This window comes from Dipodomys ordii, unplaced genomic scaffold (assembly GCF_000151885.1).
Source record: "Dipodomys ordii isolate 6190 unplaced genomic scaffold, Dord_2.0 Scaffold208, whole genome shotgun sequence".
Lineage (NCBI taxonomy): Eukaryota > Metazoa > Chordata > Mammalia > Rodentia > Heteromyidae > Dipodomys > Dipodomys ordii.
Genome location: NW_012267424.1, coordinates 678,964 through 695,706, shown reverse-complemented (window position 1 = coordinate 695,706; position 16,743 = coordinate 678,964). Strand labels below are relative to the sequence as shown.

The 16,743-nt window shown below is 39.0% G+C and overlaps 1 protein-coding gene across 1 annotated transcript in view; it reads right to left on the bottom strand.

Annotated features, from left to right (window-relative positions):
- Positions 1-11,755: 11,755 nt before the first annotated feature.
- The window catches only part of LOC106000087, a 125,354-nt gene continuing 120,366 nt past the window's right edge, over positions 11,756-16,743 (bottom strand). Inside the window, exon 5 of the mRNA XM_013035288.1 lies at positions 11,756-12,818. Coding sequence (XP_012890742.1) covers positions 11,829-12,818 — 990 coding nt within the window. The 3' untranslated portion in view covers positions 11,756-11,828. The remainder of the gene's footprint in view (positions 12,819-16,743) is intronic.

The window sequence follows — 16,743 nt, the reverse complement described above, 5'->3', positions numbered from 1 at the left end:
CTGGGTGCTGGTGGCTCATGCCTTTAATCTTAGCTACTCAAAAGGCTGAGATTTGAGGATCCGTTTTGAAGCTAGACTGGGGGCCAGGAAGAGGAAAGTCCATAAACTCCTATCTCCAATTAACCACCAAAAAGCCAGGAAAGGAGCTGTGGCTCAAGTGGTAGAGTGCCATGATTGCCCAAAAATGCTCAGGAACCACCCTCAGGTCTTGAGTTCAAGTCCCTGGACCAACATTAACATAAAAAATGCTTTATGTGGGCTAGGAAGGTGGCTCAGTGGTAGAGCCTTGCCTTGCATGCCTGAGGCCCTGGGTTCGATTCCTCAGCACCACATAAGCAAAAAGAAAAAAGCCAGAAGTGGCACTGTGGCTCCAGAGGTAGAACGCTAGCCTTGAGCTGAAGAGCGGAGGGACAGCGCCCAGGCCCAGAGTTCAGGCTCCACGACCGCCCTCCCCCCAAAAAAGCTTTATAGCACCATCGCCTTCACCATAAATCATTTCCATATATACTTTGTCCCTGTCTTTTCTATCCTACTCCATTGGTTCATGTACACTTGTCAAAGCCATGCTGCTTTTGTTGATATTCTAGGAAACAAAATAGCACTTTGACTCTTCTGTGTTCATCTCAAGAGAATACAAGATCAGCAAACGATATGAACATGTGTGTGTATGTGGCATATATATGTTGTATTTATGTAGGCACATATAAGGGTAAATACATATTTTATATGTTTTATCATATACTTTGAGATCTGATTTACATACAGGAATGAATCTCTAAAGTACACAGCCCACTGTCCACTATTGTAATCAAGATGTATAAATATCCTTGGACCACTTGAAGGCAATCTCTGCTCTTCCCTACTGCCAGCCTATGACAAGCACTGATTGTCTTCTGTTCTTTGGGGCTTGAACTCAGAGCCTGAGCACTGCCTCTGAGCTTTTTTGCTCAAAGCTAGCACTCCATCACTTAAGCTACAGCTCCACTTCTGTTTTTGGTGGTTAATTGGAGATAAGAATTTCCTGCACTTTCCGGCCCCAGTTAGAGTCACAAATCTCAGCTTCTTGAGTTGCTAGGATTATAGGCATGAGCAATGGGTACCTGGCTTCCTTCATGTTTTTTGGCAGGGTCTCATGGGGTTGCATCTTCCATCAGCCTCCTACTTTCTGGGATTATAAGCGTGGGCTACCATGCTTGACTTTTCCAATTTTTCTTTATGGATTCTCTATATTTGTGGATTATTTGGTGTTTTAGCTAAAATACTTGCTTCAATAAACATAGTTGTGCTGGTAGCTTTAGTGTGGTCTTGTTTGTGATCATTCGGGTAAATGCCCAAAAGTGGGATTGCTGGGTCATAGGGGAGCTCTATGTGAAGTCTTTTGAGGAACCTCCATACTGCTTTCCAAAGTGGTTGTACAAGTTTACATTCCCACCAAAAATGCAGTAAGATTCCCTTCTGTCCACATCTCCTCCAGCATCTGTTGTTGTTAGAGTTCTTGATGATAGCCATTCTAACTGGGGTGAAGTGGTATCTCAATGTTGTTTTGATTTGCATTTCTTTTATGGCTAGAGGGGTTGAGCATTTCTTCATGTGTCCATTGGACATTCTTATTTCCTCTAGAGAGAAGTTTCTCTTTAAGTCTTTAGCCCACTTATTTATTGGGCATTTGTTTCTTTGAGGATTTGTTGTTGGGGAATTTGATTTTTTGAGTTCCAGGTATATTTCAGATATGAGACCTTTGTCCATTGTTTGTCTAGTGAAGATCTTCTCCCAATCCGTGGGCTTTCTATTGATCTTGCTAGCTATGTCCTTTGCCATGCAGAAGCTCTGCAACTTCATGCTATCCCATTTGTCCAACCTTTCTTTGGTTTGTTGTGTTTCTGGGTCTCTTTTTAAGAAAATTTTGGCCTGTGACAAGGGCTTCTCCTATTCTGTCCTGTAATGTTTTCAGAGTATCTTATTTGACTCCAAGGTCTTTGATCCATTTGGAGTTGATTCTGGTGCAGGGTGATATATAAGGATCTAGCTTTAGTTTTCTACAGGTGATTAACCAATTTTGCTAGCACCATTTACTGAAGAGGCTGTCTTTCTTCCATTCTATTTTTTAAATTTACCTTAGCTAAGATATGGAACCAACCCAGATGCCCCTCAGTAGATGAATGGATCAAGAAAATGTGACACACACACACACATACACATATGCATGCACATGCACGCACGCATGTGCGTGCGCGCACACACACACACACACACACACACACACACACACACACACACACTGGAATTCTATGCCTCCATCAGAAAGAATGACATTGCTCCATTTGTTAGGAAATGGAAAGACTTGGAAAAATTATATTAAAGTGAAGTAAGCCAGGCCCAAAGAAACATAGGTCCATGGTTTTCCTTATTTGCAATAACTAGTATATGTCTGAGACAAGTAGAAAAGGTCAGATAAGATGATGTTAGGTGAAATGAACCCGAAGATAAGTACACAAGTGGTTTTTTCTTTCTTGCTATTATTTCTAACATATTTATAAGGTGATTGTTTTGTTGCTTTGTATGTCCTTCCCCCACTATATAACCCCTGTTTTCACTGTATTTGATGTTGGTATAATTTGGGGAGGGGAAGGGAAAAAAACAAATTGTTTAAAGAGGGATACAGGTGGACCCATTGCAACAATGAGAGGCACAAAATGCTATGTTGAAATACAAACTTTACAACTTTGTGGGGGGGAATGTTGTTGTGGAGATGGGGAGATGGGAGGGCAGAGATGGGAGGGGAAAAACAAAGGAGGAGGCAACAATGCTTGATAAGAAATGTACTTATTACCTTGCTCATGTAATTGTAATCCCTCTGTATGGTATTTTCACAATAAAAAACTTATTAAAAATAAAATGCTTGTTTCATGTCAACATTATTCTTATTGTTTTCTTTCTTCCTTTTAAAATTAAGTGTATATTAACTGTACAAAGGATCTCTCCATGGTATTTTACTCAGGCCTATACTGTACTTTGAACAGATTAAGCACCATTGTTGTTACCTCTTTTTCCATTCTCCAGTTTAGTGTCAACAGCACAGAAATACGATGAATTTTTATAGCATTTAGCCTCTTTTCGTTCACTTTCCATCTCCCCCATTCCAGAAAGGCTTTACATTTAAGTCTATAATCATTTTGAGTTCATTTTTATGTAAGATGTAAACGTCTTTTTTTCTCTCAAATAGATATTCAGTTGTCCAGGCATTCTGGTGTCTATCTTTTCATGTATTTTGTAAAATCAGCTTATTAATTTGGGTAAACGTGTCCTTCTGGGATTTAGTTGGATTTACATTGACTCTAGGTTATTTAGGGAGAATTAACACCTTAACTACCAAGTCTACACAAACTCACTCGTTTATTCCGTTACTTTATCACTGTCTTATACTTTTCCCTATAAAGATCTTGCATATATTTTATTAGATTTATATTTACATGTTTTGTGTGTTTTGGTTCTTTCTTACCCTCCCTCCCTCTCTCCCTTCCTTTCTCACTTCCTTCCTTCCTTCCTTCCTTTCACCTTTTCCTTCTTTCTTTCTTTCTTTCTTCCTTCCTTCCTTCCTTCCTCCCTCCCTCCCTCTCTTCTTTCTTTCCTTCCTTCCTTCCTTCTTCTCTTTCTCTTTCCTTCCTTCATTTTTTATTTTAATTATCATGTTTTCTTTATATATACATTTTTGTAAAGATACTGTACAGAGGGGTTACAGTTACATGATTAAGGTAATGAGTCCATTTTTCTATTGAGCATTGTTACCCCCTCCTTTGTTTTTCCCTTACCATCCCTTACCTCCCTACCTCCCTAACTCCTCCCCACCACCTTCCTTCATATTTTTTGAGTTTAAACTGAGGGCCTTATACTTACTAGGCAGGCACTCTACTACTTGAGACATTTGCATCTTTTTCTTTGGCTGTAGTTATTTTTCCAGGGAAAAGGTGAGGTTTCCTGTTTTTAGAGTAAGCCTCAGACTGTGCTCATCAGGCCTACAGTCAGGTGACAGGCATTATTGATTGAGAGGGGGATCTCAGCTAGCTCATTTCCCAGGCTGGTCTCTGGCGCTACTATGAATATTACTTTTTAAAGATAATGTCCAGTTATTCTCTTTTGCTCATATAGAGAAATAGAATTAATTTTTTATTTTTGTATTCTGCTTTTATCTTGAAGCCTATATATAATTATTTTATAGTTTTGGGATATTTTTGAGATTTTCTTTGTAGGTAGTCATGTAGCTCATTAAGACAGAGTTGAATTTCATCCTTTCCAATTTGCATTACCTAGTGCCCCACTAGGATGTTAAATGGAAACGTTGCAGAGACATTCTTCCTTGAGTCTGTTCTTACATTTCAGTATTAAGTGTATTACAGTAGGAATTTTTGTAGCTTTTTTTTTCATGTTAGGAGAGTCTTCTTTCTTGACATGCGAGAATATTTTTGTAATCAGGAAAAGAAGTTATATTTGTGTTAAACCCAATTGGAATGATTATATGGCCACCAAAGTTGATATGGAAAATTATGTTGAATGGTTTGATTTTGTTTTGCATATTGAATCAGTCTGGTAATGGCTAAGCTTCTCTTATTTATAGTTTTATTTGAAGTAGCCTTGGTGGATTTGATTTGCTGGTATTTTGTTAAAAATTTTTGTGTCTATGTTCTTGGGAAAATAACTATATATTTTTTGCAGCATCTTTTCTGGTGTTATCAAATAAATGAGCTGAGAAGTATTTTGTTATTTGTATACTGGAAGAGGTGTTTTTTCTTTTTGCTGTCCTGGAGCTTGAACTTAGGGACTGTCCCTGAGCTTCTTCAGCTCAAGGCTAGCATTATACCACTTGAGCCACAGTACCACTTCCAGCTTTTTCTGTGTATGTGGTACTGAGGAATCAATCCCAGGGCTCCATACATGCTAGGCAAGCACCTTCCCATCCCCAGGAGGAGCTTTTAAAAATAATTTGTTGTTTCTTCTGTTCATTCTTCTCCCCGCGCCCCCCCCCTTTTTTTTGCCCTGAGACCAAGACTTTCATTCTGACACTTTGAGTCACTGGCTGGTGCACTACCTCCTGAGCCATGTCTCCAACTCTGTATGTTTCTTCTTTAATGGTTGACAGCATTTACATGGGTCAATGTGTTGCCTTTCATTCGTGACATTTGGACCTCATTTTTACTCCTCTTTTACTTATTCATTCTGGCCATAGAGTTATAAATTTTATAGCTCTTTATAAAAAACAACTTTGGTTTCCTCTATAGTTTTTCTATTTTTAATTTCATTGATAAGCACTCATCTTTATTATTTCCTTTGCCATGCATAGTATAAGCTAAATTTACTTTAAATTTCTTTTCTTTGTTGGGTACAGTAGCCCATACCTGCCATCCCAAGCTACATTTGAGGTTAATACCAGGGTTGGAACACCAGGGTTCCAGGCTAGCCTGGGTAGAAAAGTCCAGTAACTCCATTTCAATTGAGGGAACTCATAGATAATGGTGTATCTGTCATCCCAGCAACTACAGAAAGCCCTGGTGTGTACCTTCACAGGAAGTGAGACCATTCTTTTTAAAAATAAGCAGCCAAACACAGGACTATGTGTGTGGTTTAGTGGTAGACTGCTTGCCTAGCAAGCAAAAGTTCAAACCACCAAGAAGGATTGTTTTTCTCTGAATGAATTAATGAAAAAGTTAATATTTCTAATCATTCATTTTTATTAGTTGTTCCCCAATAGTATCATGAAAATTTTGATACGTTGTATTTCATTTTTGTCTCTAGTTTAGACTCATGGATTACTTAGAAATTTATTTCATTTCTGTATAATCATGGCTCTTCAAATGTGCTGTTTTCATTTTTAAAAACAATTCCAGCTGGGTGCTTTTGGCTCAAGCCTGTAATCCTAGCTACTCAGGAGGATGAGATCTAAGGATTGCAGTTCAAAGCCAGCCCAGTCAAGAAAGCGCATGTGACTCGCCAATCAACCACCAGAAAAGCAGAAGTGGCTCTGTGGTTCAATTGGTAGAGCGCTTGCCTTGAGCTGAAGAGCTGAGGGACAGTGCCCAAGCCCAGAGTTCAAGCCCGACAACCGACTAAAAAACAAAAACAACAGCTGAATTCATTTAATTCCATTATATGAGTTAATGTGGGAAAACGGGATTTGAGCTTTGTAGTTGCTGTGGTTATGTTTAACAGGCTCTATTCTTTAAATTTTTCTAATGCTGTTTGGTGCTGAGAGAGAAGACCTGGGTTTACTTCAAGGTGTGCTTCAAGGTCTCATTTTGAACTATCCTTGCCTGGCTGTAGCACAGTTGAGGTCGCTGAGGTCAAGTTCCTCCTCAAAGGTTAACAGTCATGGCTTGTTACTCACTGATTACCAAATGGAACGGGGTTGGATCAGTGGGTTCCCTGTTTTTCTAGTTCTCTATTCTTCTCTAGCTAAGTAGGCCATTCATTCTTAGTCTTTAGTGTAAGGATTTTCAGTGTTCCTTCTCTCAATGCCAGGCAGCCAATTTCCTGTGTGCTTCTGTGCCAAGTCTTGTGTAGATTTTCCTGCTATACTTCACTGGTAGGAGACCTCTAGTAGCATTTATGCAGGATTCTGGGTTCAGGACTGGTTTTGTTTGCTTGCTCTTCTCTCTGGCTTAAAGATATTTTCTTCTTCCCTTCAGGAACCAGTAGTTCTGTCCTGAAGTGACAGGCTCAAGCCCCAGAGCTCAGGCCTTTGGAAAGAAGGATGGTGGTGATGACTGATGCTTTCTTCTTGCCTAAATCGCAAAGGCAACTCTCTCCACTCTACTATCTGACCTCTGACATTACCAGGTGAACCTCAAAAAAAAATCCACAAACGGTATGGGAACTCCCTTGTGTTTCCAGCACTGACTCAAATAGATTCCTTTTGCCCACTCAAATGGGAGAGTCTCTTCTGCCTCCTGCACTCTGCAGAGGCAAGATTGTCCTCAATCCCATCTGACATGGTCACAGGTCCTTCTCTGGGGAGCTGGCTGCTGAGTTATTCTGTAGTGTTAGTTCTCTGATTAGTTTAGGAAAAGTGACTTTTGTTCATGTGGTTTCTTCCCACAGTTAAGAAAGAAAGGATTGTAGATTTCTACGTGTGGAAACGGAACACAAGAGTTTCTGTGCCAATTCAGAGTAAGCTGTCTGAAAGTGGTGTGATTTCTCATCAGACATGTAAGTTAACACTTTGACCGTAAGTATTAATGGCACCATAGTATTTATGAAGTATTTTCCAGTGGAAATAGATGTGCAAAATGATGACACTGAAACATGTTTAGGATCCCAGATTGCCATTGGAATCATATTAATTTTTGAGGAATATTTCTTAAACAAGAATTTAACTACAGATATACTCTGTAGTATATTATTATATCCTAATTGTGTAACTAATTGGATTTGAATACATAAGATTTGACTACTTTCAGGTAGCTTAAAGTAATAGTATTTTAGATTTTCAGGCAGCATGAGGTATGTGTAAATTTTGTGCAGTATCTATATGCTTTTTATAATCAGCTAACCAACTTACCTTGAATATTATATGCTGATATACTATTGGCTATTAGAAGATGGAAGAATTTTACAGTAGAAATGAAAGAAAAACTTGCTTAATTTTTTGGAAGAAAAATTTACTTTATTTAAAAAATCTTTTAGATAAAAGAATTTTATCTTCTGACAAGGGTTAAGTTTAATAGGCTAGATGAGAAATTATATATATATGTACACATATCCATATGTACATTATATACATATGCTCATTATACATACACACATATATTACATGAGACTCACTTTAAGTTTATTTTGCTCTGAGCTTATACTTTTAACTTTGAAGACATTAAAAAAGCTAGGCTTCATTCTGTGAAATAGAGATAATACTCAGTTTAGCAATCTACATCATATATTTGCAATTGTTGAAATGCATAAATCACCACAATGCACGTGACAAAGGTGACAGGCTAGCACTCATGTTGACTAGAGTACTGCAGTGCGTTCTGTCCCTTAGAATTTTTCACAGCTAAAAGAAGTAACTATAAAGACTATACTTTCATCAAATGTGTTTTTTTTCTTTCATGCGATTGTTTCTAACACATTTATAAGATTATTTCTTTGTTGCTTTGTATGTCCCTCCCCCACAGTATAATCCCTGCTTTCACTGTATTTCATGTTGGTATAATTTGTGGAGGGGAAGGGGAAAAACAAATCGTTTAAATAGGGATACAGGTGGACCCATTACAACAATGAGACGTATAAGTTGTTATGTCGAAAACAGAACTTTACAACTTTGGTGGGGGGGGAGGGAGTGGGGAGGATTGGGTGGGGGGGGGGGGGGAGGATGGGAATGGATGGGAAGGGGAAACAAAGGAGGAGTCTACAATGCTTGATAAGCAATGTACTCATTATCTTGCCCATGTAATTGTAACCCCTCTGTACAGTATTTTCACAATAAAAAAAAAGAAAAAGCAAAAAAAAGAAGTAACTATAGAAGAATAGTCTTGATGCTTATCTATCCTGAAAGATTATAGTCACCTAGCTGGCTTTTCATGAAATAATTTTATAAATTGTCCCTGCCTTTTGTTTTTTTAATGAAAATAACATATTTTTCTTTCTGTCTTTGTATGTCTACTTCCTTCCCCTCCCCTTTCTTTCTTTCTTTTCCCTTCTCTCTTCCTCTCCTCTTCTTTTCTTTTTTTTCTGTTTTTAATTTTAAATTTAAAATTTTGTTTTGTGTGTGCCAGTACTGGGGCTTGAGCTCAGCCTTGGGCTCTCACTTGGCTGTGTGTGTGTGTGTATGTGTGTGTGTGTGTGTGTGTGTGTATGTGTGTGGGTTGTGAGGCTCGAACTCTGGGCCAGGGCATTGTCCCTCAGCTCTTCAGTTCAAGGCAAGTGCTCTACCACTTGAGCCATAGCACCACTTCAGTTTTTCTGGTGGTTAACTGGAGAGAAGAATCTCATGGATGTTCCTTCCCAGGCTGGTTTTGAACTGAGATCCTCAGATCTCAGCCTCCTGAATAGCTAGGATTACAGGTGTGAGCCACCAGCACCTGGATTTTACTAGGCTTTTAGTGCACAGCTCCACTTCTGCATTTTTGCTGGCTAATTGGAGACAAGAGTCTCACAGACTTTTCCTCATAGTCTGGCTTTGAACTGTGAACCTCAGATTGTAGCATCTTGAATTGCTGTGATTACAAGGGTAAGCAACTGGCATTCGGAAACTTTTTTTCTTATTGTGAAGTGAATTTTAAGATTTATTTCAAATTTGATTTAAGGAAACAAAGCTTGGCCATCATGTCTAAATAGTGGATTCCAAAAGGTAGAATATGGTTTGTAATAATATCAATTTATATTCTTTAATCCTATAAAGTTAGAGAGAATTCCAGGTATTTGGGGAAACTTGGAGAAAAATGATATGACCCTGTTCTTGGATTCCCTGGGCTGGAAATATTCCAGGTACAGCTTCTCTTTTCCCTCAAACATTGAAATAGGCTGCATCTGTCTGGCATTCACAGTATTTGCTGGTGATTACCCTCACCTGCTTTACTAGGAGTTGTTTTGCTACTGAAAGTGTGTTCAACTTCATTAATCTCAGATAGTCCTGGTCAAAAGCAGAGGCAGACAAATGTCATTATTATAAAAAAATAATATCCTATTGCCATGTTAAATTTGTGAAATTAGAACTACTTTCCTAATGGTATATCTTAAACATGATCAATGGTGGTTAATATACTTTAGTTAATCAATCAATCAATTAATTAATTAATGTCTTTGTTTTGTGCCCACCCTGAGGCTTGAACTCAGGGCCAGAGCACTGTCTTTATGCTTTTTTTTTCTTTTTGCTCAAGGCTAGCACTCTACCACTTGAGCCATAGCTCCACTTCTTGCTTTTGGGTGGTTAATTGGAAATAAGAATCTCATGGACTTTCCTGCCCAGGCTGGCTTCAAACTGTGATCCTCACATCTCAGCCTCTGGAATAGCTGGAATTACAAGTGTGAGCCACTGGTGCCTGGATATGATTAACTTTAAAAATGCTTTTACAGGCACAAAACAAATGTGGTTAGACCAGTGTAGCATGCAAAATACTGACTTCTCCCAAAGGTGTTCACATTTTTTTTTTACCAACTTTATTTTTGATTGCCAAAGTTTTGCCAGATATAGTACTTTATACCTGTAATCTCAGCACTAGAGATGGCTGAGGCAGGAAAATTACAAGTTGGAAAATAGACTGTAGTTTTGTAAACCGAAGCCAGAACAAAGCAAAATAAATGCTGCCAAACTTGGAAGCCCCCAAGGATCTTTTAGTACTTGAATCATAAACTGTGCACATCAGATAAGGTAATACTCAGAACCAAAGAAATCCATGAAAACACATGGACAATAAGTACACATGGTCAGATAAACATACATGCTGTATGGTCCCAGAAGTTGGGACTAGAAAAGAGGTAACGGTAGAGAAGGTATACAGGGGATGAGATTGATGGGAATATATTGTAAACATATGTAGAAATATAGCAATGAAATCCTCTTCTCTGCTGGGTGCCAGTGACTCATGCCTGTAATCCTAGCTAGTCAGGAGGCTGAGATCTGAAGATTACGGTTTAAAGCCAGCCTGGGCAAAAAAAACTCCCCAAGATTCTTATCTCTAATTAACCACTCAAAATCTAGAAGTAAAGCTGTGGGCACAAGTGGTAGAGTGCTAACGTTGAGCACAAAAAGGCTCAGAGACAGCTCCCAGGAGCTGAATTTTAGCACCACAACCAAAAAAAGCAAACCAAACCAAAACCTAAATCCTCCTCTCTCTATAATAATAATAATATAATAATAATAAAATAATTTTCCTTACCCCTAAAAAATACAAGCTTGAAAAAATCCAACAAAAATTAGACAATAAGCTATAAACTATAGACATATTTTTCTTTATTTCTGAGACAAGGTTCTTACTATGTAGGCCTTGGCAGCCTTGAACTCATGAAATCCTCCTGCATGCAGGGCTTGTAGCTGAGCACCAAGCCCTCACTGATCTAAAAACTTTAGATTCAAACATGTCTACGTTGACTCTTCAACTATACCGAACGTTCCGTTCCATCAGATTTTAAAAACAGGAGAATCTAGGAGTATATGGAAATCCTGTACTTATACTTTTCTTGTAAACATGAAACTGCTAAAAAAAAAATCTATTAATTAAGCAGGTGCGTGGCTCCTGGCTATAATACTAGTTACACAAAGCTGAGATCTTAGAAACCCAGTTCGGATCCAGCCTGAGCTGGAAAAGTCCCTGAGACTCTCATCTCCAATTAGCCACCCCAAAAAAGCCAGAAGTGAAGCTGTGGCTCTCAAGTGGTAGAAAATAGCCCTGAGCAAAAATGCCAAGCCAAGAGCCTGAGGCCCTGAATTCAAACTTCAGTTCTGGCAAAAAAAAAAAAGAAAAAAGAAAAAGAAAGAAAGAAAACAAAAACAAAACAGCTGTTTCTTATAATAGCTAAAACTCACTCTAGGAGTTAGGAGCTTAGCTAGGACCCAGAACAGGAGATTATCTGCAGACTCAAAGCCAGTTGTCCTGGTAGAGATGGAGGAGGAAATTCTGCAAACATATATCCTGTTTTGTGAAAAAGCAGAAAGCCTTTGTTTCTTCTTATTTGCCTTCACACCAAAATAAATTAACATCTTGAAGGTAGTATATTTGAGATGGATGGTAAAAAAGCAGAAAGCCTTTGTTTCTTCTTATTTGCCTTCACACCAAAATAAATTAACATCTTGAAGGTAGTATATTTGAGATGGATGGTAGTCTCCCAAAGTATGCCTTTTTCTTTTATCTCCTATTGCAATTAATTGTTTTCAGCATCTTCTTATTCCTTTTGACACATTCAGGACATAACATATTATCTTCTAGTCCTGGGGTTGGGAATAAACAGGCTGGTAACAGGAAGAGAGAAATCATTGTCTTGCGAGAGTTGGGGACCCAGGTCTGACCTGCACAAAACTGCAGGCGCACCCATCCCTTCCCATTTGCTGGGAGAAGTCTGCCATGGACTACGCACCACCTGACACCAGGGGCCGGCAGCAAAAATGTCTCTATGGTTGACTCAGTAGGACAAAACTTCACTGTCTTGGCTTCAGGAGTTTCTGCAGCAATTCGTGCCCAAGATGCCAACATAGATGCTTGGGCAGAAGTTACTACTTCTACTATATTACCTTTCAATTCTAGGCCAGACTCATTTCCAACAGTGTCCCTGCGTGTATTGGCCTTTTCACTTATACTACTTCTTTTCTGCCGACTTCTTTCCCTCTTATAGTTGTTCTTGGAATATGGCATCATTCTGGCCTCCTTTGATGTTTTGGGAATATAATTTTGTTGTTCGGGATATCTACGCTTCAGGAGCCTCAAATACACTTCTATTTTCTGGCCGTCTGTACTCAGGTTAAATTGTTGGCACCAGTTACGCAAGGCATCACGAGACACCTCAGTAATAGGAGGCAAGACAGCAGGCAATGGACCCACGGGCTTTTTCCAACGAGTTCTCGAGGAATTGTTCATGTCATTTGTTTGTGGAAGATCTTTGTTATTCTTCGGTGTCTCTAGGTTGAGATTGTCTGCTGTTGGAACACTGGATTGTATAACTTCTTCACCAGGCTCCTCTGTAACTGGGACAAATGTTAAAATCACACTTTCTTCATCTAAGTCATCCGGAAACAAATTCTGGAAAAAAGAAGAGTCACTTGTCCTTGATGGTACAGTGATTTGAATTTGACATTTTCGGGGCAGACCAGCCAGACACTCATGGTACCTGCGCTTTACTTCCTTTAGGTGTTCACATTTTAATCTCTAAAACCTGTGAATGTATTCCTCACTTGGCAAGAGTGAATTTGTAGATGTGATTACACGGAGGAATTTGAGCTGGACACATGATCTTGGATTATCTTCGTTGGCTCCATCCAATTTGGTGTGCTCTTTCCTAGTTGTAGGGAGAAACCTGGAAGAGGTAAGCAAATAGATTCTTGGAGTCTGCAGAGAGGAAGTGTAGGTTTGGAAACATTTTGATTTTAACCAATATGATGTACTCTGAACTCTAAAAAAATGTGTGTGTGTGTGTGTGTGTGTGTGTGTGTGTGTGCCCATACACAGTACTGTGATTGAACTCAGGGCCTCATTCTCTCATTTGGCTTTTTCTCTCATCTGGGGCTCTACCACTTGAGCCACCCCTCCACTTCTAGTTTTTTCCTGATTAACTAGAGGCAATGGTGTAATGGACTTTTCTGCTCTGGCTGGCTTTGAACTGAGATGTTCAGGTCTTATCTTCCTGGAATGACACATATGAGACACCAAAATCTGGCTTCAGTTTGTGTTATTTTAATTTTTATATAATTTTTTTCCAGCCCTGGGGCTTGAACTCTGAGCCTGGATGCTGTCCCTGGGCTCCTTTTGCACAAGACTAGCACTCTACCACTTGCACCACAGAGCCAGTTCTGTCTTTTTCTGTGAGTAACGGGAGATACGAGGCTCACAGACTTGCCTGCACAGGCTGGCTTCAAACTGTGATTCTCAGATCTCAGCCTCCTGAGCAACTAGGATAGAGGCATGAGCTACCAGTGCCTGGCTAATTTTGATATATATTTATTTTACAAGAGTCATTGAATGAAAATCCAGCAGTGTTTCTTCAAATATGATCTACATCACAATAGAATTGACTTCTGAGCAAGGAAAATTATCATGGAGAAAGAGGCTCATTACATGTATACATGATAAAGGAATCAATTCCTCAAGAAATAATCATTTTAACATGTATATATTTAACAAGGAAGCATCGAAGTATGCAAAAGCCAAAACTGATAAAGCCATAAGTGAGAAATAGATGACTATATTGTCATTCCTGGAGACATCAACACTATCAGTAACAGACAGGTCTGGAAGACAGAAAATGAGTGAGCTAATAGAGCTTCAATCAGTGGGATGTAATAAACATGGGCAGATGATCTCATCCAACAAGAACAGCATACAAGATATCTTAAGCGTCTATGAAACATCTACTAAAATAGACCACAGTATGACCTGTGAATATATCTTACCAAGTTGAAAAACCAGAAATCATATAATATTAGTTCTTTTAAAATTGTGATTATAAAGGTGATGTACAGAGGGGTCACAGTTACATAAGTCAGGTAATGAGTACATTTCCTTTTGGACAATGTCACTCTTTCCTTTGCTCTCTCCCAATTTTTCTCTCCTGCCCCCACCCAATTATATAGTTCATTTTCAATGTAGCATTTAATGAGTACCCCTGCTGTATTTGCTCACCCTTTCTTTCTTCATTTCTGTGTCCCCCCTACCATCCCAAAGACAGTCACACAAATGAGACAAAAAGAAAATAAAAATACCAACAAAGAAAAAAACCCCTTCTTGTTTCCATTTCCTGGAGTTCATTTCAAAAAATATTATTTTATATGGTCAGAGGTACATAGGCATGGTGCCTTTGTGATCCTTTCCTTTGGTCTCACTGTTGTGAATGCCTAGAGTCCTGTTTAATTTATCATGTCCTAGTTAATGACCACAGTGGAATTGAATCAGAAATCAACGGAACGCTAACAGAATGATGACTGGAAGATCTCCCAAATATTTGTGGATTTGTAACACATTTCCCAATCGCACATAGCCAAAGGAGATGTCTCAAGAGAAATAAAATATCATTTTGAAAAAGGTGATTATGAAAACATTGCTGATTAAATGTGAAAGTAGTTCTTGGAGGGAAATTACCCTTGAAGTTGTTAGGAAAAAATGCAGATTTGGAAGTCTTTCTACAGATCTACTGAATTGATCTTGCTTAACGTGAAGCTTAGAGATGATAATTAACAAGCTCAAGTGATTTCAGCCTAAAGTTTCCTGAATCATCTTTTTTCTCCAAATTTGTTAATTATAGGAGTGAAGAACAAGCTACTAGTATTAAGCCTTTTTTATCCTTGAAAAATATTGTGTCTTGGCTCTGATGGCTCATGCCTGTAATCCTAGCTACTCAGGAGGCTAAGATCCGAGGACCATGGTTCAAAGCCAGCCAGCGCAGGAAAGACTCTTATCTCCAATGAACCACCAGAAACCCAGAAGTGGTGCTGTGGCTCAAGTGGTAGAGCACTTGCCTTGAGCTGAAGACCTCAGGGACTGCGCCAGGCCCAGAATTCAAGCACCATGACTGACAAAAAATTGTGCCAATACTAAGACTTGAACTCAGGGCCTGGGCTCTGTTCTTTAGCTTTTCATTCAAGATTGGTACTCTACCACTTGCAGCTCAACTTCTGGCCTTTTGGTAGTTAATTGGAGATAAGTCTCACAGATTTTCCTGCCTGGACTGTCATCAAACTTTGATCCTCAGCCACTTGAATAGTTAGGATTATAGATGTGAGCCACTCACACTTGGCTCAACATTAACCTCTCCCTCCCTTCCTCCCTCCTTCTCTTCCTTCCATCCTTCCTCCCTTCTTTCCTTCCTTCCTTCTTTCCTTCCTTTCTTTCTTCCTTCCTTTCCTCCTCCCTTCCTCTCTACTTCAAATTTTCTTTCTTTAAAGAAATTCATTCATTTTTTGTAAGTTTAAATACTTTTACTCTTTTCAGTCAGTCACATGTCACTCTTTAGGATTTAAATATACATTGCCTACTGTTTAAAAACTCTTAAACATCTCCAATCAGATTGTGGGTTTTTTGCCTACCCTTAGACATTATCAATATCTATGTGCATATGATCATATAAAATAATATTTTGTAAAATGAACTCCAAGAAAAGGAAACAAGAGATTTCTTAAAGTTGCAATTGTTGTTTTTATTTTCCTTTTCTTTTGTCTTATTAGTTTGGTTGTATTTGGGAGGGTAAATGGGGGGGCACAGAAAAAATGGAACAAAGGGTGAACAAATACAATAGCAGTACTCACTAGACATGATGTGGGAAATGAACTGTACATCTTGTGGGAACTGGAGGGAAAAACTGGAAGAGAGTGAGGGGAGTCATGGTTCAAAAAGAATTGTACTCACTACCTGATTCATGTAACTATAACCCCTCTGTTTATCAACTCTACAAACAATAATTTTTTTAAAAAAAGAACAGTGAGAAAATATGTATTGTTGAAGCCAAAATAAAAGAATGGACTTAGCCTGATGTTTACTACTCATATGTTTTTATTAAAGCCTTTGACTACTTCTCTGCTTAAAAGCACTTCATTTCTTAATCTCAAGGCATGCTGGAGTTGGCCAGAGGACGAGGTGAACCTCTGACCTGATGCTTTTGAGTGTTCCTCTGGGTGAGATGGTGTTTGCTGCCCCAGGACTTGACTTGGATGGTCAAGCACCCCTGGTGAGATTTGTCCACATCTGGATCACCTGCAGGAAAGGCAGCACTGATAGCTTCCTCTTCTTTTCTTCTCTTCTCTTTTCTTTTCCTCCTCCTCCTCCTCTTCTTCTTCCCCTTCCCCTACCCCTTCCCCTTCCCCTTCTCCTTCCCCTTCCCCTTCTTCTTCTTCTTCTTCTTCTTCTTCTTCTTCTTCTTCTTCTTCTTCTTCTTCTTCTTCCTCTTCTTCCTCCTCCTCATCTTCTTCCTCTTCCTCCTCCTCCTTCTTCTTCTTCCTCCTCCTCCTTCTCCTCCTCCTCCTTCTCCTCCTCCTCCTCCTTTTCTTCTTCTTCTTCTTCTTCTTCTTCTTCTTCTTCTTCTTCTTCTTCTTCTTCTTCTTCTTCTTCTTCTTCTTCTTCT